We start from the raw sequence: 24,428 nt of genomic DNA on the forward strand, positions 1-24,428 counted from the left end.
TTTTCTACACATCCCGCTTTCAGGAATCCTTGCAATTATTACTATTTTAAATAAAATATATATGTTATTATTTTTTGAAAAATGTATACATGTATATGATGTATTTTGATCATATTTTGCAATCATTTTTTTTCAAAGTATTGACTTGTTTTAACAGAGGCATGGCTGATGGCTCATTTCTAATTGGCCACTAGAGAACCCAGAGCAGGTTTTGTAGGTCTCCTGGGACAGTTTCTCAGTACTGCCCTGCACAGTTCTATCACCTGTAGAAACCACATCAAAAATTCTGGTACATGTTCTTTTATCTTATTTTACTTTCTTTCTAATTTTCACATTATTTTATTGAATTTCTATGTTATATGTGTATACTATCTAAAAATCCTTCTGGGAATAAAGTAGGACTAAAAAAAAAGAAAACCCATCCAAATGCATACACATATTTTAGAAAACCAAGCAGATAGACTCAGTGACCACCATGTGGTAATACTTACCTCATTGGGGTGGAATCCATCCACAGGTTCAATAAGCTGCCAAGGCTGACCACCTCTTTTCTGCCAGTCCTCTATTACTGAAAGACACGTAATTGGAGGATAACCAGTGAATGTCATTACACCAAGGCCAAGGAGCTTGTGTGATTTCATCAGTATCCCCTGCTTTTTTCTTGAATTCTCATGTATGTGTGTTTTGCCTGCATGCATGTCTATGTACTTAGTGTCAATGGAGATTAGAAGAGGGCGTAAGATCCGTGGGTTACAAATGGTAGTGAGCTACTATGTGGGTGCTGGAAATTGAACCCTTCACAAAGAGCAGCCAGTGCTCTTAACCACTGAGCCATCTCTCCAGCACCCCCAGGCCTTGTTTCATTTCATCATGGCTTCTTCTGAGCTTTGCCTTGGGCTGGGAGCTTTCTGCACAGTAATGATCTACCCATTGTGTGATTTTTTTTCTAAGTCAGAAAGGGGCTGTGTGAAATGTGCTGGGTGAATGTGGCTTGTGTGGCAGGGAAGGCAGAGGAAATCAAGTGAGTACTAAAATGAGCAACAACAGTTTAAGTCCATCTGATCGTCTCCTCATCTGGTGGCACGGGCCTTTTTCAGAAGCGAGGATGACATTTCGCTAACATCTCCTTTCACATGCTGCCATTTGCAGACACTGCCTACGTGTGTCAAGCAATCACCTCGAACAATCACACAGCATGTCAGAAATATAATTGCATAAAATTATCTCAACATTGCATTTAGAGAGAGCATGGCTAGAGAGAAAATATTATGAGCCCCAAAGTGATGAAAAGTAATAAAACTGTCCGTCAACAGGGATAAGACACTGCGCATGTCAGCTCCTCTGAGGCAGCTGAGCAATTAATTCCATATTGTAATATCAAAAGCCAGTAAAAATTCCTCATGGAAATTGCAGTCCCTGGAGAGTCCTCAGGCAGAACCATCGGAGAAGTCTGCTCCTGTTGGAACATCTTGCTTTCCTAGAGTTCACAGAAGCCAGCTGCGTCGCTATGATTCCAATTGTTCTTTACGCTCCTTTCTCTAAGTCACCCCAACCCCAAGGCCAAAGGACCGTGCCATTCTCTTCTTCTTATCCCAGGGAAAATTGGAGACACCATCTGATGAACTTGCAGGCCTGAGCCTGGATCAATCCTGTCGTTTTTGTAATTACTGCAGAGATGCCATCCCTTCTTACTGTTCAACCCTTGTCCCTGAGGTGGCAAATAATGTTCCCCTTGTCAGAGTTTAGGGGGGAAATGTCATGCTGATGGTCCCCTAGCTTCTCCCTGAGCGGTGTGATACTAGCTGGCTCTTTCTCTTTTTGTATGTTTTGAGGTGGCCTTCACACTTGCTAGATATCCAAAAATGGCCTTGAACTCCTGATCCTCCCACCCCCATATCCCAAGTACTAGCCTATTTCCCACATGCCTAGCTCCTCAGAATCTTTTATAGTGTGCTCCTGGTTTTCACTGGTTGTTGGTAGAAGAAGCTGCTGTTAGTAAGTTGCATTTGCATTTCTTGTAAGACTCAAGCTTACAATACTATGCTGTTGTGACATAGTGTATTCCCCATATAGAAACCCAAATAAATTTATACTGATAGAGAAGGGTTCTTCTTTTTTGAGGAATGGTATGGATTTTTCCTTTCAATGGAAAGCTAAGAGATGCATTTTTATGAAGAAGGGGGCTCAGTTGGTTCTTCTAAACCAAGTCGCACCCTTCAAATGTTTATTTCTTGCCTTTGGAGTGGCCCCAGAAAGCTGGCCTAGCTGGCCTTGCCTCTGTTTCCAGTTGCCTGTTCTGGGGTTATAACCCTGGAATCAGGCTTTCTGTTTTAGCTTCAATTCTGCTGCTCTAAATTCCCCTCTGCATGCCATGCTGAGGTTCCTTCGGGCTCCAGGCCACCCTTCCTGACCTCAGGGCTGTCTCTGCCTGCTCAGGGATGCTTCTGGACCATTTCTCACTGGGCCTGCTGTGCAGTCCACCCATGCTTATCTTGCCCTATTTGCTTTCCTCTTGTCCAGGAGGGGGTGAACCAGTTTTCTTCCCTTTTCTCAGACTTGCTTTTCAGTTTTCAAGCATTATATTGATTGTCTATCAAGCCCACCTCTGGCCTGAACAAGTTACTTGTAATGAAGGAGCCAGGAATGTGAAGATTCTGTAAATGCAGAGCTGAGGTAGCCCCTGAGGACCTTTGGGTGCTCTTTATACTTCTATGGTATCCATCTCCTTTCTTCTTCAATTCCACAGAGGTCTCTAACACAAAGATTGATGAGGATGGGGTGGGGCAGAGATTTCACCTAGTACAGACTTCAGCCTTAGTCCTTGAGTCCTTGGAGGTGACACTGCTTCCACTCCTTCGTGAACTTTGGCTTCACTCATGCCTCTTTGGCTGTCTCTGTTTCTAGATCCAGGTCCCTTTCTGCTGTGCAGATGTTCATGAAAGAAAGAATAAAGATGATCTCCAACAGGATGGTGGATGGGCTGATGTTGGGGTCATTCTCAAGGTCATATACTGAGAGCCTAACCCTGATGAGATGGTGATAACCCTTTGCTAGCTAGCTAAGCCACGAAGTGCAGTTCTCATGGATGGAATTAGTGATCTAATAAAAGGGTCCCAGGGAACTTTTGCCATATGATAATTCAAAAATCTAGTGGAGGGCTATCACCAGAACCCAACTGTGTAAGTATTGTGATCTTGGATTTATATCTTCTAGGACTGAATAAACAAAACTCTGTTATTTATGAGCCAGTCTGGCTATGGTACTTTAGCACTGTAGCTGAGGAACACTAATAGATGTTGAGAAATTCATAGGTAGTGTTCATAAGACCAGGCGAGTAACTGAGATCAACCACCCTGCCTGCTAGAAAATTGTAAGTGGTGAATGAGGAAAGTCATGTGCCAGAGGCCTTGTGTGTTGAATAGATACATTGTGAGCTGTGGACTTGACCCAGATCACCCAGGCTTCTCCCGTGCTGGGGTAGGAAGCCTCACACAGGACTTTTTGACTCTCCATATTTGCAGAGAAAGTTGACAAGTTCAGCTAAGATGGCTCCTTCTCCCACTCCTGTGTATAATTGATACGTACTTACAAAAGCATTTGACACAAGAATGAAGCTAGAACTAAAACTAATAAGACTAATTTTAGTGCAGTTTATAAACCGGCTCTGAAAGTAAAGTCAGCTGGACATATGGGTCCTTCATATTTCATTTTTAGGAAGTGTTATTAATGAGTACACTATGTGTAATAAATCATACATGTTTCAAGTAAAAACAAAAAAAAAAACAAAACAAAATTTGTACCTACAATGGCCAAAAACAATCAATGAAAGGCCAGGTAATTTTACAGTGGGAGGCAAACGTGAGTTTTTTTAAATAAATGGTTTAAGCCAACATGGAGTTCCTGTGTTAAAGAGGCCAACTTCTCTTATGCAGAGATTCTTTCAGTGTGCTTTAATCTTGGCACTAAGGTTTAAAGTTGTGCTAAAATATTTCTATTTTGATTTGATTTTCTTTTTCTACAGGGCTTGTTACCTTTGTGTCTTTTTTTTTTTTTTTTTTTTTTTTTGAGCGTCAAATGTCACATTGAGTAGAAGAACAAGTTTTTCCACATTTGGACCTCAGGCTGGAAATTATAAAAGGTCTTCTATAAAAGAAGCTTTGAAGGTCCCACTGAGATTTGAACTCAGATTGCTGGATTCAAAGTCCAGAGTGCTAACCATTACACCATGGGACCAACTTGACTTTATATATACCAGTAACTGCCAAATGTTAGCAGGCAGAGACAGCCCTGCGGTCAGGAAGGGCAACCTGGCATTAAAGAGCAGTTGGAACTGAACCCTCAAAGGAGTGAGATGTTGGTGGATCTCTTTACAGAAGAAATAGACAAAATTCAATCATCAGAATTGGTATCCCTTTTCAAAATGCACAGAGATGGCCATTACTTCTTACTCCCTTTGGAGGCTAGGCAATCTTACAGTTGTGGAAATATGGAAGGGGAACACAGCAGAGGAGTATATAGCAACAAGAGAGGCATACTTGCTTGCTAAGTTTCGCTATGCAACAGAGATGTCATGTAGGCAGGAAGGGCCTGTTTTCTCTTGTGGTGTGGTGTTGAGGGCTCTGGAGTCCAGGAGACAGGGGTTTTAGCACCAAGTTGCTACCCTAGCCAACAACTTCTCATTATCACCATACTCAAACAGTTCTACATGGAATTAACAGTAATATATTCCTCCCTATGTGATGCTTTCCTATTCTCCCAAATTTTGTTTCAACTCTATTATAGTAGACTACCATGGCGGAGACCAGAGTTCAGACTGACTGGTTTGCCATATGAAATAATAGTCAATACTAAAGGAACATGACACCGAGCTACCAGTTACACAGTCAGTCAATCCACAGGGGAAACATTGTTTTTCACACAACTATCGGGTTTTCTAAGGTACTTGTTACCACATAGAAGGAGCCACCAGACCTACAAAACTTAATGGTGGGTAACTCCTAGGCAAATCTATGAGGTTTTATTTGTACCTTGACTATGACTAGATGGAATGATTCTTTGTGATAATTTCAGGATAAGACTACTTTTTCAGGAGAACCGCAACAGCCAACATGACGTTTATTTCTTCCTCAATTGATTTTAGAGTGGGAAGCTCCAGCAAGGTCAATGTGGCAAAGTGGTCTTCCCATTTGTGTGTGTGTGTGTGTGTATGTGTGTGTGTGTGTGTGAATCTATATGGTCTTGTGTGAGTGCATGTGTGTGTGTAAACAAGCATCAGTGTGTGTGTGTATCTGTGTGTGTGTGTATGTGTGTATGTGTGTGCACGTGTGCGTGTAGGCTGTCGGACTTGAGACTTTCAGGTATCTGGCCAGTGGTGTGATTACAGACATATGACACTGTATGTGGGTGTTGGGGATCTGAACTCAGCTCCCATGCTTGTGTGGCTGGCACTTTACCAACATAGCCATCCCCCCAGTCCATCCTATTTGTGCACTGGAAGACATAAATTAAGCAACTTGAATGATCATGGAGCATCTGTTGGGATTTGGTGCATGATATATTTTCTTTATCTGTATGTCAGAGAAATTCCACTCACAGCCTTCTTTTCAGAGAACCACAGCAGTGGAGGAAGATTTATAGGGCATGTGCTAGTTCTTTCTTTGATGAATAGCAAGCTAGCAGATATTTAAAATAGAAATCTACATTCTGATCAGCACCATGAGGTCACTGGCTGCTTTTGCAGACATACAGGGGAAGAAATGAAGAGCCTAAGTTTACTACAGCTGGGATGTCTTTGAAGCCAAGGGCAGCAGGAGGTATGTTTAAGCTGTCTACATGAAAATGGTCTGATCAGCTAAGTGGCATTTTCCTTCCATAGCTGGGAAGGTGGGGTAGAAAAGAAAAGAATGTTACATGCTCAAGTTGACATTTCTTGGTGGCAAAATTTACTACTTAGGTTTAGTAGATAGCCTGTCAGAGAATGAGTCAGCAAAAAGACAAACAAAAGCAAAGCAAACCAAAACAAACCCAAAACAAACCAACGCTGCCACCACCAACAACACTGGACATCTGGCAATGAGCTGTTGCCTTTCAGTGCTGGACACAGGCTGTCACAGTGGAAAGCAAATAGGTCTTGTACCTGCCTTCGAGTGACAGAGATGCTCAGCTATGAATGGTTCTGTCATAAGAATGCGAAATTGTGTATTTCAGTGATGAAACAGGAGAGCAGTCATGGTGTGGAAGTCAGCTCTAAAACAGTGACAGTGTGGTACCAAGGATGACTTTCACAGGATGCCACACTGTGGATTGAATTAGTGGCTCTACTAAATGCCTTGTCAGGCATCAATGGGAAGAGAGGTCGTTGGTCTAATAACGGCTTAATAGATGGCCCAGTGTAGGGAACTCAAGGAAGGGTAGGGGGAGGAACCAGGAAAGGGAATAACATTTGAAATGTAAATAAAGAATATATTCAATAAAAAAGTAAATGCCACTACTGCGTTTTTATTTCTGATGAAAGGAGACCTGGGTGATAATGAGCTACATCTATACCATATCTTCCTTGGGGAACTTGGGGAAACATTTCCTTAGGTATGAATGATGTGGGTAGGTGGTTGGACTCTGAAAGGGAATACTTATGAGGTCGACGGTGGGGGGTGCTTTACACTTAGTGGTAAAGGAGCCCAGTGTATGACGCCAGCTACCAGGTATCGGTCCTTACTATTCTATAATCCTACGATCTGTGTCTGAACTGAGATAAGTATGAGGCTGTCAATGCTGGGCTCTTCCTACAGTTGCGTGTTACAAGCACTAGGGCTAGAGTTCCAGGGTAATGCTGCCGTGGTTTCTAGGATGGGAGGTTACTCTCAGAGGTGGATCTGGAATAGATGATCCACCTACCTGCTATGATACATGCTAGGATTTCAAGTCCAACATTTCTTAACTTGGCCGCAAAGTGAAGACCTTATAATAGTTCCTAAAAGGGTGATAAAAGTTCAGTTCCCTTCAGAAGTACACATGACAGGACATGGTCACTGAATGTTGTATGAGGTGTTCATGCAGACAGGTCCCAGAACATCATCCTCTGCTTCCACTCTCCTTTACTATGTCCATCATTGTAATAAAATGTTTCTACCATGCCTTAACTATTAAGTGCCTGGATGAAAGACATACACAACCTTTATATTTACAATAAGCCCTAAAGAACGTAAGAGCTGGGCAGCTACTGCCCTCTATATTGTTAGAATCTACTTTTCTATCTACAGTCCCAAGTTATTACTTGCTATAGGGCTGCTCTAAGCCCCAATTGGGCAGCCCTCAGAGCCACATTCTGTTGACTCCTAACCCATGGTGGCCTCTCCTTCCTCCTCCTGCACTCTTCTTTTCCCTCATGGTTCCCACCCATGCACCTGTAAATAACCCTAATGAAACCATTGCACCCACATAGACACAGAGACATGCAAGTGGGGCGGGAGGCTAGCAGGGAAATGGAAGAGTATTAATTGGGTGTGGGAGGAGGACAAGACACAGTAGCAGGAGGTGAATTTGACTGAAATATATTATGTGCATATTTGAAATGTCATAATTAAACAATTATTACATATAATTAATATATGCTAATAAAAACATTTAAAAAGGAATCTCCTCTTGGAGGCTTGGAACTGGAGAGGTTAGAGATACCCAGCGAATTGCCTACAGCACCAAAGATAATAAATGACGGTTGTAGAAATCACTCTGGACAATCAAAAAATGTCCCCCATGGATGTTAGACATTATTAGATTTTTAATAACTTTACTCACATTCAAGGATGGTAATGATCAAAGATCACTCGGTGGTGCGTTTGTTTATACCAAGAATTCATTAATAAGTCTTTAACTCTGCATTTTAATGAGAGGCTATTTATCAAAAATGTCTCTCCCCATGAGAGAGATGTGTGTCATGTAGGCAGGAGATCTAGTAAAGACAGATAAGTCTTGTTGAAAGGATGTTCAGGGCTGAAGTATTAGAGTTTGTAATGCAAAATGTGTCAGCTAATGTAATATTCAATAATTCATGATGGCCATCTGCTCCATCCCAGATGTCTGGGCTGGGGGCTGGGAGTGAGGGACAGAAATGAGAAATATTCCCTCTGTTGCACACACTGCAGCATTTCATTAGCATCATCTCAGCTGGCAGTCAATCAACAGGGCTTTTTCTCATGTAGAAAAATTGCTTAACAATGAAAATGAATCTTGGGAGGGTTAAAATCAATAAGTAGGGTTTTCTTTTAGAGAGTCAAAATGTAAAGGATAAATCAGTGGCTCCTGTTAGCGAGTTTGTATGGCTATTTGTCAGGGACTCCCGCGTCTGGAGAGAATACTCTGAAAGAAAAAAAATTTTTCTCCAGAGAGTTGGGACCTGGGTTTACTTTACTTTTCTTACTTTTTTGTTAGATATTTTCTTTATTTACATTTCAAATGTTATCTGCTTTCCACATCCCTCCCCCAGAAAACTCCATCTCTTCCCCTCCCCCTGCTCACTAACCCACTCACTCCCGCTTCCCTGACCTGTCATTCCCCTACACTGGGGCAATAAGCCTTTACAGGTCCAAGGATCTCCTCTCATTGATATTCAACAAGGCTGTCCTCTGCTACATAAGTGGCTGGAGTCCTGGGTCCCTCCATATGAACTCGTTGGTTGTTGGTTTAGTCCCTGGGAGCTCTGGGTACTGGATGGTTCATATTGTTGCTCCTCCTATGGGGCTGCAAACCCTTCAGCTCCTTGGGTTACTTTTCAAATGGCATTTCTTTAAACCGTGATCCTCCCTGAGAGATTTTGGTTAGTTTCAGGTCCAGGCCTGTTCAAGGAAGCCCAGCATCCCACCAGAGGAGGCATGGCCCACCCTTCCTTCTGTCACCTTTAGTTTTAGTATACGTACAAACAAGGCATTGCTACTCTGATGATCCCAATAGCTGCTTCAGAGACTTTTCAGAGATGGTGAGGTGAGGAGGTGACGTTGTGTCTTGACTTGCTTTTGCCTTTCTCAACTGAGAGTTACATCAGAGACTTAGGGGTGACCCTCCCTAGTCTGTCCTGTGTGCTTTGTGACACAGCCCCCCCACTGCAGCTGCTGTGCTCGCTCACTGTCATGACAAAAACCAAGCCACTTACTTTCATGGAAGGCAAAATCCACGTAGAAAAGATCGAAGTTTGCAAACGTCTCAGTGGTTGCAATTTTCTTCAGTGTATTGGAGAGTCGTTCTGCTCTCTGAATGCAAGGGAAACAGAGAATTCCATGAAACCTCAACTTTGACTTTCATGAGACAATTCAGGTAGAAAAAGAAATCGATCTTCCACACACCACTCCACTTTGCTATCTCTAGGCCATCAGAAGAAACAGCTCTGCACATTACAGTGTATTCATGTGCAAATGACCAATGAACACGAAAAATGTTACTATTCATAATGAATCAAGCCAGCATAAATTAAACTAATAAAAACCTACTTTTACTGCATTGGTTTGACAAAGATGAGACCAACAACCTTGATATTACCAATGTCAGAGGCTGAAAACAACATTGGTTGTTTCATTATTTAGACAACAGCTTGTCAGTATGAATACGGCTTTAATGTGACCAATATGTCTTATAGCAGTTTGTATATAGGAAATAGAGATGGCACAAAATATATATCTTGTATTCATCCTTTGGAAGAATTGGAAATAACTATATATCTTACTGCACAAAAGAAAAGAATACATCATGCCACATTCATATGCTGGACAAGGTGAATAGTTGTATCATTCTAATGTGGAGAAACAATTTAAGAACATTGGAATGTGTAATCACAATCTAGAGGGTAAACCCAAGATACCTAATTATGGAAATGATAAGAGACACTCATATACTGATACACGGATGATTATTTTCTCCATGTGCATGTGTGCACACATGTCTGTAGGAGTGTATGCCCATGTGTATGGATGTGTTTAGAGGAGGAAAGATAGCCTCAGACAATACTGCTTAGGATCCATCCTCCTTGGCTTTAGAGGCAGGGCCTTCATTGGCCTGGGCTTGCTCACTGGGTTAGGTGGTCCGGATGGCTAGGGAACCCCAGGTGCTCTCCTGACTCCACCTTCCCAGCACTGAAGTTACAGGTGTGTCTGTGCTGTGCTGTTTCTCATGGGTACTGGGGATCAAACCGCAAGCCCTCATGATTACACAGTAGGCACTTCACTCATGAAGCTATATTCCCAGCCTGAAATTTTGTGTGTGTGTTTTATATGTGCATGCCTGCGTGTGTGTGTGTGTGTGTGTGTGTGTGTGTGTGTGTGTTTGTGTGTGACAGTCATTTAGGTCTGAGAAGAATATTTTGTGTCTTGCTCTGTCACTGTGCTGTTACCACAAGACACATTCTCTTATTGAACCTTGAGCTAGGTTGGCAGCCAGACAGCCTCAGTGATCCTGTCTCTGTCTCCATAGTACTGAAGTTACAGGTATGTGTGCAGCCATGCCTAGCTTCTTATATATATGCTGGGGATTTGAACTCAGGCCCTCAAACTTGCGCAGCAAATGATCTTAGCTACTAAGCCATCTTCCTTGGCCCAAAATTGTAGTTCAGACTTGTCATCCTCTTGTCTCTGCCTCTTCAGCATATCCTACCAATAGTGTGTGCTGTCACAACTGGCTGCAGCCTGATTTTTGTTGCTGCAGTGTGCAGATTTTTATATCTTACATATTTTAATGTTGAAATATATGTTTTTGATTTTTTATCTCACATGTATTTTTTGTTAGCAAGTTCTCTATAATAAAATTTTATTTACAAAATATACAGGTGGTGGGTCATGCCTGCAATCTCAGTACATGGGAAACTGAGGCAAGAAAGAAAATGTCTGTGTGTTTAAAAGCAAACCTGGGCCATATAGCCAGGCTTGTCTCAAAACACACACACACACACACACACACACACACACACACACACACACACACACACACATTTCCATAATCTTTATAAAGGTAATTTATCACCTATGAACATAGTATAAGATATTTTGCTTGGGAAATGCATTCTTTCAGACACATGAGGTGATCCTATCTGAGCATCAAGTCACACATAAAGGTTATCTTCCTCAGCTCCCGGGTTCACCACCTCAGATCATTTTACAAGCTGTGTGTGTATATATATTCACACATGAGAAACATGTGCCCTTGCAAGTAGACAGCAAGAGAGGTGGGCATAGAGGGAGGTGGAGGCAGAAGGACACACAAATCCTTTCGGCTTCCCAAATGTGAGATTTTGTTATTTGCCAGGCTGGTGACCATTATGCTGTAGAAGCCCATCCTGAGGGAAAACGCCTGCAGCAAACACGAAGGCAGGGGCAGCAGCTCTACCTCTGAAGTGAGAGTCCGCAGGGTCTTGTTGGCAGACATCCAGCCATTACAAGGATTGACCTGAGAGAAGGTGAAGCGCACGCTGATTAAGGAGGCAGAGCCACAGTAGGAGGTGCATGTACACATGTGCATGCATGTGTGTGGGTGTATGCATGTTTATGTGCATGTGGGTGTGTGCATGTATGTGTGTGTACATGTATGTGCATGTGCGGACCCCTGGGCTTACCTGGAGGCAGCTTAGAAAGGAGAAGAACTGTGCATAGGTCACATCTTTATTTAGCTGGCCTGGAAAAACAGAGGGTGAATATATCAAATGGCAATGCTCAGAGACATTTGTAGGTGACCCTGCCTCCCTTTCTGATGGTGTGATTTGTCCTGGTTTGATTTGTCATTCAGCATAGCTTTGATTAGGGATGGGTCCTAAGGAGTCTATGACCATGTGCATCTTAGTCTCAGAGAGGACAGGACTGGAGTGGTAGTTTCATCTAAATCTCTAGAGAAAGGGATAGAGTCTCCCACAGTGCCAAATGAACCAGAGCGGCCAGAGCAAAGCATACCACCCAACAATGCCTTCTTCTTGGTAAGGTCATGAAATTCCAAGTTTCTATGAAGCTCAGAGAGCCCAATTTAAGGGAATTGACTGAATTGATCCGCCTTTCTGGGCTTATGAAGCACTTAGGTCCAGTCCAGTTGTTCCCTGTTGAGGAGCTAGCATTCAGAATGTCTGAAATCCTGAACTCTCATTCAGAATGTCTGAAATCCCAGCCTTTAAACAAGTCTAGGGTAGTTCAGTTACACTTGGGTGTGAAGGGAATGCCAACTGATTTTTTTTTTTGTCTCTCTTGATGAGTTTCTCTGTGGTGTCTCATGTTTTGAGACAAGCCTGCCTATATGGCCCAGGTTTGCTTTTGAACACACAGACATTTTCTTTCTTGCCTCAGTTTCCCATGTACTGAGATTGCAGGCATGACCCACCACCTGTATATTTTGTAAATAAAATTTTATTATAGAGAACTTGCTAACAAATGCTCCATAGATTATTATAATTTGTATATGAAATCCACCCCATCCCATTTATGAAACTCTTGTTCCCTAGCCTATAACACTTACAGTGTCTGGAAAATTTAAGACAGGGCCTTAAATAGAAGCTGTAGGTCACTAGGAATATATCTTTAAAGGTTATGCCTTGTTTCTAGTCTCTCCTGTTAGCCATCAGGCCATGAACCCCTACCTCCTCCACACACCTCCATCTGCAGAAGTACATGGGACCAAGCACTAGGGATTGAATCTTCTGCTTTATGAGCCCAAATAGACAATTCTTACTCTATATCATTTAGCTCAATGTATTTTGTCACAGTGGTGAAAAGTCTAACACCCTGGGGTTCATCCAGAAACTGTTGAAACACCAACTATAGACATTGAGATACCTTCATCCTTCCAATGATGTCCTTCTTCCCTTTTTCAGATACACTACCCTATATACAGCTAGTTTTCATGCTGTGACTGACAAAATTCAGCTCACCCACCCATCTCCAGGATGAACAGATGATGCTGTATCTATTAAACATTTGTCACGCTTTCAAAAATTAAAGAGGATAAGAGAGAGAGCATCTCAGAATAAACAGAAAGGTCGCCAGATACAGCTATTCTTTTCATTTGTACCTTAGGTAAGTTATACTGAAAAGTAGAATCGACTTTGTCATGGAGGAAACATGCAACCTCCCAGTGTGGTGAGGGAATGTCAGATCTAGAGGGCCATAGGTTACTACTGCTAGTAAAGTCACTCCTCTCTCTCTCTCTCTCTCTCTCTCTCTCTCTCTCTCTGTGTGTGTGTGTGTGTGTGTGTGTGTGGTGTGTGACTATAGGCCAAACATCAATGTCAAATACCTTTTCCAGTTACCCCTCACCTTCTCTCTTTGAGAAAGGGTGTCTCACTGATTCCACAAGGCTTGCTGTCAGTGAGCCACAGAGATCTTGTCTCCACTCCCTCCCTTGGAGCTGGATCTAGATGAATCTCTCTAATCATCTTTTCCCTTCCTTTACTCTCATACACAGTGCTATTTTTGTCTACTGTTTTTTAAACTCCACCATAAGCACTCTTAATCACTCTTCTACTTGAGCGCCCCAGAGGCAGCCAGGTCCATCTTGTCCACCTGACAGAATTATGCTTCTCCTGGTAAGAGCACAGGGGACTTAACTGCAGGTCAGGACTTAATTGTGGTTGACCACCTGTGTTGACCCCTTGAGCATGGAGGCATGTATTTCTTTTTCTTTTTTTTTTTTAATATTTTTATTTTCTATATTCTTTGTTTACATTCCAAATGATTTCCCCTTTCCCGGATCCCCCCTCCCCATATGTCCCATAAACCTTCTTCTCTCCATCCATTCTCCAATCACCTCCCCCCTTTTTCTCTGTCCTTATATTCCCCTCCAATGCTAGATCAATCCTTTCCAGGATCAGGACCTTCTCCATACTTCTTCATGGGAGTCATTTGTTATGCGATTTGTGCCTTGGGTATTCAGGGCTTCTGGGCTAATTAATATCCACTTATTAGAGATGAGGCATGTATTTTTATATGGGGATGGGACTAATGGCTGGTCCTAAGTCAGGATTGTCTTCTTTTGTTCTGGGAATGCAGTCTAATTTGAGGTTAGACCTTCATCAGCAGAAACCTCAGCATCCCTAAACTTCAATTATAGTACACATTTTCTTTCTCACAGTTTTTTAAAAAAGATTTATTTATTTATTATATCTAAGTACATCCTCAGACACTCCAGTAGAGGACATACGATCTCATTATGGATAGTTGTGAGCCACCATGTGGTTGCTGGGACTTGAACTCAGGACCTTCGGAAGAGCAGTCAGTGCTCTTACCCACTGAGCCATCTCTCCATCTTTCTCACAGTTTTTAAGAAGCCTGGTTAGTATACTACTTATCTTCCAGTTTTATTGGAGGCAGCTCTCCTTTACTTAAATCCTACTTTGTGTAATTTAATATTTCCTAAGCATTTTTTTAGTGATTCCTTTATAGTATAAATTTTATTACTTCAATTTTGTTCTGTGTTAAACTCATATATACATATAATACATATCATACACATTATACATACATATCAAGCATACCACACACATCTATATTCACACATTGCACATACACACATCATATGTATGCATTACACATACATCACACACATGTATATATCTGCATACATAGTTACAGATAGTATTTGTAACTATGTATACAGATAGTATAGTGTAACTACAGTTTACACATAGTTAAAGAGGAAAAGAATCTGCAAACATAATATACCTAGAGGATGATATTGGTTATGCAAGGTATCCCAGAGAAAAGTTCCATCTGGTAAGCCATATAAAATAACATGGCTTCCATTGGGCAGGTGGGAATTCAGATGCTTCAGAGTCTGCATGACGTTGGCGTACATTTGTTTAGGAGTGGTCATTTCTGGTACTGTGTCAGATTTCCTATTGGCGGAGAAAACAGGAAGTATCTTGATTATCAGGATGGTAACATACAAAACACATTGTATGTACTGTTATTTGTACTGTTTGGCAAACTACTTATGATTTCTTACCTTTCTCTCACACCTCCAGACTGCATTTAATGACGCCTGAGGAGTCTAGTAAGCTATGGGACTGGTGGTATAAGAGACTCTAGAATAGTTTTCAGACTATATTGCTGGTGTAAGCAGTGTTCCAGATATGTCACCAGTCTGAGTTGGGAGAGAGAGAGAAAGAGAGAGAGAGAGAGAGAGAGAGGAAGAGAGAGGGAGGGAGGGAGAGGGGATCTGTAGAACATGCAGAGTGAGCAAGAAGTAAAAATTTGCAACTTTATACTACTAAGATTTTAGAGAGTTTTTAGAGGATTTTTTGCTTTGTATCATGAGCTCATCCACCCTTACTCATGGCTACTGGACAGGGTCTGGTATTACTTAAGACTTATTTGGAGAGTTGAGGCCTAACATTTGCTTTTTAAAAATTGTACACAGACCAGTGTAAGAGGCAGAGGACCACGGAGGAATGATGTAATTTTATGTGTACACATTCTCTTACCCTTTATTCTCAGTTTTTGTACTAAATTTGGGTTTTCATCAATTTTCTAATAGACTAAAATCCTTTGCTTATTCTTGTAACAGTATTCACCGAAAATGATATTTCATACCTCTGTTGTTCTCTTATTTGGCAGTAGTTGTTCTATGTAGAACATATTAAAAAACAGAAATCTCAAATAACTTAATTGTGTATCTTAAGGCTTTAGGAAAAGAAAACAAACTAAACTCAAATGCCGTAGATGGACAGAAATAATTAGATTAAGGCAGAAATAAATAAGCTATAAACAAACAAACACTACAAAGAATTATTGAAACAGATTTGGTTCTTTGATAAAATTAACAAGATAAACTAACCCTTAGATAAACTATCAGAAACAAAGAAATAGGAGATCCAAATTAATAAAGTAGCAATGGAAAGGGAGCTATTACAACATATACCAATGAAATCTAGAAAATCATGAGGCTATACATTGAAGATTGTATTTTACTAAATTGAAAAAAATCTAATAGAAGTGGATGGATCTCTAGATACATATAACCTATCAAAGTTAAGCCAAGATGAGACAAATCAATTAAAGAGATCTATAACCAATAATATTATAGCAGTAGCAGGAAGTTATCCAGCAAAGTCCAACATCCTTCAGAAAGATCACACATCAACACTTCTCAAATTATTCTATAAAATAGTAAATGAAGAAACTCCCAAGCTCTTCTATGAATCCATTACACTCTAGATAAAGCCTCCCACAAAAGAAAAAAATTTACAGGCCAGTCTCCATGATTGACACAGATGGGAATATTCTCAACAAAATACTTGAAAACCAAATTCAAGAGCACATAAAAAATGTGATCACCATGATCAAGTTGACCAGAGATGCAGAAATGGCTTGACATACACAAATCAATAAATATAATAATTACATAATTTAACTTGGCCTAAGGAATTAAATAATTTTGAAATGAAATATTTTTTAAAGTGCCCAACATTCTCAGCTACCAGAGCAAAGCAAATTAAAACTACTTTAAAGTTCTATTTCATCTCAGCTATAGAATGCTATAATCAAGGAAAAATGATGTTAGATATTGATAAGGGAGAAGATTATATTCCCTCTTTGTGGGGATGTAAATAGTTATGGCCACTGTGGAATATTTACATGGAAACATCTCAAAAAATTAAATATAGAACTACCATATGAACCAACTATTTCATTCCTGAGCATATACCCAAAGAACTCTGTATCCTACCACAGTCATATTTGTGCATTTTTGTCTATTGATGCTTCTTTCATAATAGCAAGGAACAGAATCACCCTAAATGCCCATCAGCTAAGGAATAAAACATGTACGTCATATACACAATGGGGTTTTACTGACCATCCAAAGTTTCTGCTGCTGCAGGTAACACACATTTGCTCTCTCACAGGAGGAATGTTTCTACTTTTGTGTCACATTAAAGCATTTCAAGGACAGGGATGGATAAGTTCATGGTACATGAAATAGCTCCATAGTGGAAATGCTATCCACCTCCACTTTGCCTTTCTTCCCAAATTCCTGATGCTAAAAGTCATCTTTTAGTCATGACCTGCAGTCACTTAAAGTACTTACTGAATAGCCACATGCAGTTAGAGAACCAAGACACGTGTGGCTGTGTTATTTCAAGAAGAACTAGCAACATCATAAAAAAAAATGTTGAAGGTGTAAACAAAGAGACAAACCAAATTTCTGAACCTTACTCCTGGAGAGACCTGTTATGCAACTATCCGGTTTGGGTTTTGTATGGAAGCCCTTTGTCATTCTGGGACATCTTGATGTTCTGCCATCTGTCTTTATTTTTCTAACCCCTCCAGTGGGTTAGTGCCCTCAAGTGGGCACTGCAAGAACATCCCACACAGCCAACTCTGTTACTTCATCCAAATGCTTGCTGCTTCTCTGCCCAGATAGATCCTGGCCCGAGGGAGGTTGGCACAGGCCTCTAGCTGATGTGTCTTTTGGCTCTTTGGAAAAAGGAAAGCAGAAATGGGTTGGAGAAACCTTTGGAAAAACATACTCCTGGTGATTCTGACTTTTGGCAGGAGAGTTCTTCTGCATGCACTCTATCTAGTTGTAACCTGTTTGCTGTCTGTACCCAGGGGAACCTGGTGCAGGGACTGAAGAGATGTTATCTGGCCAGACCAGAGTTGTTCTCTTTTGCACGGAAGGCGGAAAGCTACATCTGTTTCTCTGTTGTAAGCTCCCTGAAATCAGGGGCTCAGGCCTTTTGTGATTGGATTCCAGAGCCTGACCTAGTACTTAGCTCATTGGTGGTGAGCAACATGTGCTTTAAGAAAGCGAAAGAATAATATATTGTAAGGAAGACCAGAGTGAGCCAGGGAACGAACACGGGATTTAGTTAGAGCTCCTGCAGCTCCTAGCTTTGCTTCTAAATGGCAGTAGAATGAATTCCTTTACTTCTGAGCCCCCACTTCCTCACCTGTAACTGCAGACTGCCATATTTGCCTCTTTGGGTTGCTATAGAGGTGAAATGAAACAGAGAGGAGCATGTATCTTGGACCAGGCACAGCAGGCCTTAAGGCGTATACACTCTTTCCTGGAAAGTCCTGGGTGGCTCATCATAGAGGCAGGGACCTAGGTCCTCACAATGTAACATTAGTTGCTTTGGAGTCCTGGAGAGACCTAGGTAGGGACTTGCCCATGAGCAACTCTGGATCATAGAACTGCATGTTCTTCTTTGAATTTACTTCATTTAGAGTTCTGTGGAAGCAAATGAGCCTTAGTCCTATCAGGCTTTGATCTCAGCACAGACTTGGGGGCTCAGTGAATGACTAGGACAAGGGGAACGCATGTGAGCAGGGAGACTCTAGCTGGCCAGTGATCAGTTATGCTACCTTAAGCAAGTCTTATGTCTTTTCTGATTTCCTAAAATACTAGACATATGGCCCCTGGGAGCTGCTCCAGATACTGCCTCACCCTTTGTTTACTGTTTGCCACAACCTCAGGTGAGTTGCCTATATGCAGCATATTTTTAGGGGTGTACATGGATTTTGATACATGTTTTTCAATGTTGATGGGGAAAGAACCCTAATGCTGTAGTTTAGCAAAATACCTTTTACTCTGGGTCATCAGAATAAATGGGATTGAACGTGAGTTACATGTAGTTTCTTTGCAAATGCATGGCTATGCTGTTTCTTCTGCATGAGGCAATGAGAATTTGTGTGTGGCATGTGTTCTTGTGAGATGACTGTGCTTCTGTTCTATGCTGTTAAAAATGTCGTGGGCTCTAAGTCTTGGATCTCGGCAAAGCTTTTTTTTTTTTTTTTTTTTTTTTTTTTGTGATATAACCCACAGTTGTTCCTGGCATACCTTTTTGTTGTGATGTCGGAATTGAGAGCTAATAGATCTTTGATCCAGGTTTTTGGTTTCACAGGCTGTTCCTATTGATGTCACATACCCAGGACTTCATTCTAAGATTAATTTATTGGGCGTTAGCACATTATAACAGAGTAGACCAGAGTAGAGAGTGGAAGAGAAGGAAAGCCAGAGCTCAGTCCCAGCTAAGTAGGCCATTGCCATCTTCTTAGCACTGCTCCCATCCCTCTCAATGACTTACCCATTACAAACGTCGTTTCCTATCATGGCATAAATGACAATGGCTGGTTGGTCTGATGCCTGGTTTCTAGACAAGCTGAGAAACATACGGTATAATGTCAATTCAATTTCCTATTAGGAAATGACACATCAGTGTACAATACTGAAGAGTAGATTGAAATTCCAGCTAAACAAACCCAGCACCACCCTCATAACAGCACTTATTATCCACAAGCATAGGGGAGTTAATTAAGTTACTTATGCTCAGTTTCATAGGACATCCTCAGAACTGTGGGGCCTACTCAAGTCACAGAGGTCAGGTCTTCCCAAGGCTTCTGTTTAGGACGCTAAAGCTCACTTCTGAATTTTAATACTCAAATAGAGGCAAAAAATATATTAACTTTCCAGGCATGGTATATCAACACTTAGGAAGCTATGGTAGGAGAATTGCATGAGTTTCAGATGAGTCTGATGACATAGTTAGCTCTGGGGGCTACCGCATGAGGCTCTGTCTCAAAAATCAGAAACAAAAAAAAAAAAAAAAAGAAAAAAAGTAGTATTCTTAATTATAAGCCAGACTATGATGTGATCTTTATGTTTTTCTAGTTACTTCTTTCAGAGCTAAATTTTACTCAGTTCAGATTCATTTTATAACCCTTTGAGAACATGCACTTTCCAAGATTACTTGGCCAAGAAGATGACCCCCAGTGTGCTGATAGTGACTAATGAACTGTTGATGTTCAGTAGAAATGATAATGGAGTAATAAAAGAGAGTTTTTCCATTCCTTTCAAGATAAGTTAACCATACGTAAAACAGTTTCTTAGATTTATCTTCCACTGACCTTTCGATAAAATTCTTCAGATTTCTGGAAGATGCACCTGAATAATTACAATTAAGAAAGTAATTGTTAATGAGTTCCATTGGCACCACTGATGTGTCAGTCTGCCTAGCTGTCCAGACCACACTGCTGATGGCAAGGGCTTCTGTCTGGTGATTTTCTGTGGTGTGTTATCTTGGCTTTCACCTTCCTGGGTTCTCTGCTTACTTGGCATTATACTAACAGAACCCAAAGCTCTTTGGATTTGTTGGTTGTCATAGATAAGTAAATGATTTAGTAGATTTAAGGAAAAAGTATCTATATATCTACAAGGAGACAAGGTAACCCCCAAAGGATCAGAGAGAGAGAGAAAGAGAAAAGAACTATTTGGGACAGAGATCTTCCTGGAAGCCCCCATTTAAGGTCCTTGTATTCAGAACACTGAGTCCTGAAAGTTGAGACTCCCTCTGGGCAGTCAGTTGCTCTCTGATGGTTTCTAGAGGGAAGAAATTCACAACCTCCTGCCAGCCCAGTGTTGATGGTGTCCAAGGGTAGCTCACATATCTTCCAGGCCCTTCATTCAATTCTGTTCCAGGACACTTAATCTCTCATTCTCAGAATAATAATGAATCAAGAAGTGTTTTCATTCTTTAATTTTCTCATAATGATAAATAAAAATCAAGAAAAGCTCAAACTTCTGTTATCCTAAAATTATAGGAGCAGATCCAACCTTGAGCCCATATGGGAATTTGTTGTGCAGGCCACCTACAGAGGTTCAGAAGACTGAAAAGTTGTCAGTACTGACTAGATGGGTTGCCCCTCCCCATAGGCAATATTATCTATGTCCCTTGCCTACTCAGGATAAGGATTGCAGTTGAACACAAGTAGTCATAGTAGGTTTAAAAAGGCAGCCACAGCTGATGGTGGTGCTCACGTGTAATATACAAGGATCCTGGAAGCAGGATAGAGAGTTCAAGGCTAGCTTGGCATGGGTAGTGAAGTCCTATCTCAAAACAACAAAAAAATGTACAAACAAGCAATAACAACAACAACCCCCCAAAAACCGATGTATCCACAAAAGAGAAACAAGGAATTACTTACTCTTTTCTTGAATGCCTATTTTTTCTTGTACAGAATTCTCTCTGCTACAAAGTCATTATTTTTATCCTCTTCATTTCTTGTGGAATCTCAGTTTTACAAAGTTACCTAAGTGGTTTCTGTTTTTTCTTCTCTACTCTTCTCATCTTCTCATTTCTTTCATTTCTGCTATGCTTTGGCCAGACTAAGTTCCACATCTCTCTCCTGTCTAATCTCTATTGTCCTGCTCTGAAGCTGTCTCCCCAGCTGCTCACTGTTGATATGTCTGACATTGGATAACATACTGAAATGGCAGTTGGTAGGTATAAGAAACACAGATGATGTGGCAGAACAAGACGAACATTTGAAAAACTTACACATTTTATACCCTGCAATTATAGTTTCATAGAAATAGAAAAGGTTGACCCTGGAATAGAGGACTTTTATTTATTTATTTAGGTGACCCAGTGGAGAACCTACACATTCCCTGTTAAGAGAAGAAGAGTTCATATAGACCTTTAAATATTTTCTTGTAGTGTTCTTTAAATAGGGCATATTGTATCACAAGAAGATAAAGTCTCATGATTTCAGCCTCAGTCAGCTTTTCCTAACTGAATTTTAATGTATGTTCACACTGCTGGGTTGGTGTTGACCATCAAGTACCTCACATTCTATGCATTCTCTCAACTTCAAAAATAATTTTGATGGTCTTCCAAGTGAACCTATTAAACTTTGGACCTGACAGTAGATTCCAGATTCTTCATAGAAAGAGAATATTTAAATATATCTAGATTAAGTCTTCATAAATTAAAACATTACTTCATCAAAACACATTGGTTGTTTACTATGTTAGGTGTTGTAATTGGTTCTGGGTATAGATTAGTGACAAGAAAAGACATAGCCCTGTCCATAGCCCAGGATCAGTGCTAATGACCCCAACCTAGAAAGAGTACCCATCTCTCAGCCCTGATGAATTTTTGTTGTCTAGGGGTGTCTGTGTAGTTAGACTTGTCTTCAAAATAGAAGTTGGAAATATGGACTTTTTCCAAAAATGTACTGATTTTAGACATTGGCAATGAATCCAATGATTCTAAAAGACGTTTTATTTCACGGTACAAACACTATACAGGTTAGGTTTCAAAATAACTTGATTATTGTGAGAACTACAGGAAAGCATGTATGTGAAGGACAAAATGTTGGGTCTTAGGGGTTTAGAGCCCTGGCTGCCTTTACAGAGGAGCCAGGTTCTGTCCTTAGCACCTGCAGAACAGCTCACAACCATCCATATCTCCAGTTCCAGGGGATCTGATGCCTCTTCTGGTTTCTAATGGTACTCAGACACATATGGAGATAAATATATTCAGACACATAAAATAAAAATAAATAAATCCTTAGAGAATAAACAAAGTGCCACACGAACACAGTAATTTCTGATTTCATGTGAGGATATCCTTTTTCATGTGTGTAAAAACATTCAGATTGCCATTTCTAGGAAAATTTTATGACTCTTTCCTATTTTTGTTTGTGCTAGCACATATAATATACATTCAATATATGTATACACATATGTATACACATGTATACATATGAATTTTTATATCTGTAACAGATTAAATATTTGTATTGCAGAGAAAGCTACACATGTACAGAACAAAACACAGCTGTGGGTCATGTGTGTCTTCCATGTATCTGAACCCTGTCATGCACAGGATGAAAATGCATCTACTTGTTCAGAATAACTTTAACACCCTAGATTTCTCTTTGTGTATTATAACGGAGGACATTACTTCTCTAATAATTTAAGATAAAAAATGATCTTTATTTCTGTTTCTTTCTGATCTGGCTCTGGGATTACAGGTGCACATCACTATGCCAAGCTAAAATTTTGCTAGTACTCTATATGAAGGTCTTCAAATAGAGGACCAGGGATGCTGCTCTTGCCACTGAGCCTTTCTTTGGAGATAAAGTTAAGACAATAGTCTCATCAGTGTCAGTCCCTCAGGCAGACTCTCTCATGGCTGATACAGCCTGTAGAGCCTAGAGACTTTCTGATGAACATGTCTCAGCATACATTGCTGTGACACTTGCTATGAGTTTCTCAAGGATGTGGCTCATAGAGAGCCTTGGGCCACCAAGCCAGTCATGAAGCAAGGGTCTTTTAAAAATGGCATCCCATGGCTACTCCACTATGACAGAATGTTAGGAATACACTGTTTTCTAGATGTCTCTTCCAGTGAGGCTTCCACCACCTATGTCTGGATCCACACTCTTTTTCTGCTCTTTTGTGTGTACTGCCCATAAGTGAGTGTGCAGATATGTGTGTCTGCATGCAAATGTGGAGGCCAGAGGCGTACACTGGAGGTTTCCCTCTACATTCTCTGCCTAATTGTCTTGAGAAGGGGTGTCTCACTAAACCAGAAGTTGGCCATTTTGACTAGTCTGCCTGGCCAAGAAGCTCTTGAGATCCATCCGTCTCTCCCCTGCTCCATGAATTCTGGGGCCACAGGTACAAGAAATCATTTCTAGCTTTTAATATGGGTGCTTGGGATTTGAACTCAGGCACTCATGCTTGCAGAGTAATCACTCTTACCTTCTGAAACAACCCCTTGGACCCTTTCTGCTCTTCAAAACATCCATTACTGAAAGCCTGGTGCTGAGCCTGTCTTGAGCCATGGCTCCTGCCATCGGCCACTGTGGCTCTTTCTCGTCATGAGTGGGAGCTCCTCAAACCATCCATTCACTCAGGAATGGACTCTGGTCTTTCCCTCCTCTTTCATTAGGTTCCTATGGCTCTTTGCTTTTAAAGCTAGAGATATTCAGACACCACCCACCTCTTCTGATAGCAGTATCCTGTTTCCTCCAGTTCATTTCATGGCTATTCTAGTAGACCATGCCTGCATATCATCTGCCAACTTCCTTTCTCCACATAAACTAGATTTTAAATGACGTAGATTTTTCTTATAGTTTTATAATTCATCAAGAATTTTCAGAAGAATAATTTGCTGAAAAAATGATAATTTTACATTTTTCTCTTTTAAAAATGTTTGTTTGCAATAAACAGAATCATTCACACTAAGATATTGATCTTGAGTTCCAGATCCCAAGCATTTAACAATCATATGTTGTGACAGTTTCTGACAGTGTTTCTGCTACTGAGAATGTATCACATTACAAACGTTCCAGTTACAAACAAGATAAATTCCCTAAGAATATTTGAATAAGGTAGACTGTGCTTCCAATTGTGGCTGTAATCTACCTCCCCGTGACAGTGCTTTGCAAGCCCTGTGTTCATAGAGGGAGAACTTGGCATCTCCTCAAAGCTGTTTTGCTTTCAGGCCCTATCCCCCACATTTACTGTCTCTTTACACCTTTTGGATACTTCTCAAACTTTAACTTTGCTGTGCAATCTACTTCTCTAGAATTATGTATCTCTTACCTCCAGAGAGTGCAACTTACTTTTGTCCTGGTGACATTCCAACAGAACTGTGATTATTTTCTTGTTTGCCTCTCTTT

The 24,428-nt window shown here is 40.8% G+C and overlaps 1 protein-coding gene and 1 non-coding gene across 4 annotated transcripts in view; both read right to left on the minus strand.

Annotated features, from left to right (window-relative positions):
- Aoah (acyloxyacyl hydrolase) overlaps nt 1–24,428 on the minus strand; it is a 237,576-nt gene that overhangs the window by 12,509 nt on the left and 200,639 nt on the right. For 2 of the 3 annotated variants that reach the window (XM_052156293.1, XM_052156294.1), the window contains exons 14-20: nt 19,863–19,899; nt 19,043–19,117; nt 14,676–14,848; nt 11,591–11,649; nt 11,365–11,424; nt 9,146–9,242; nt 492–568 (exon numbers count right to left, since the gene is read on the minus strand). In XM_052156293.1, coding sequence (XP_052012253.1) covers nt 492–568; nt 9,146–9,242; nt 11,365–11,424; nt 11,591–11,649; nt 14,676–14,848; nt 19,043–19,117; nt 19,863–19,899 — 578 coding nt within the window. The remainder of the gene's footprint in view (nt 1–491; nt 569–9,145; nt 9,243–11,364; nt 11,425–11,590; nt 11,650–14,675; nt 14,849–19,042; nt 19,118–19,862; nt 19,900–24,428) is intronic. The other variant, XM_052156295.1, reaches the window with a different exon arrangement.
- On the minus strand, nt 4,162–4,233 carry Trnaq-uug (transfer RNA glutamine (anticodon UUG)). Its single transcript has one exon. It is a non-coding gene; the product is annotated as a tRNA-Gln (tRNA).

The sequence above is a fragment of the Apodemus sylvaticus genome, chromosome 14, assembly GCF_947179515.1.
Source record: "Apodemus sylvaticus chromosome 14, mApoSyl1.1, whole genome shotgun sequence".
NCBI classification, from domain to species: domain Eukaryota; kingdom Metazoa; phylum Chordata; class Mammalia; order Rodentia; family Muridae; genus Apodemus; species Apodemus sylvaticus.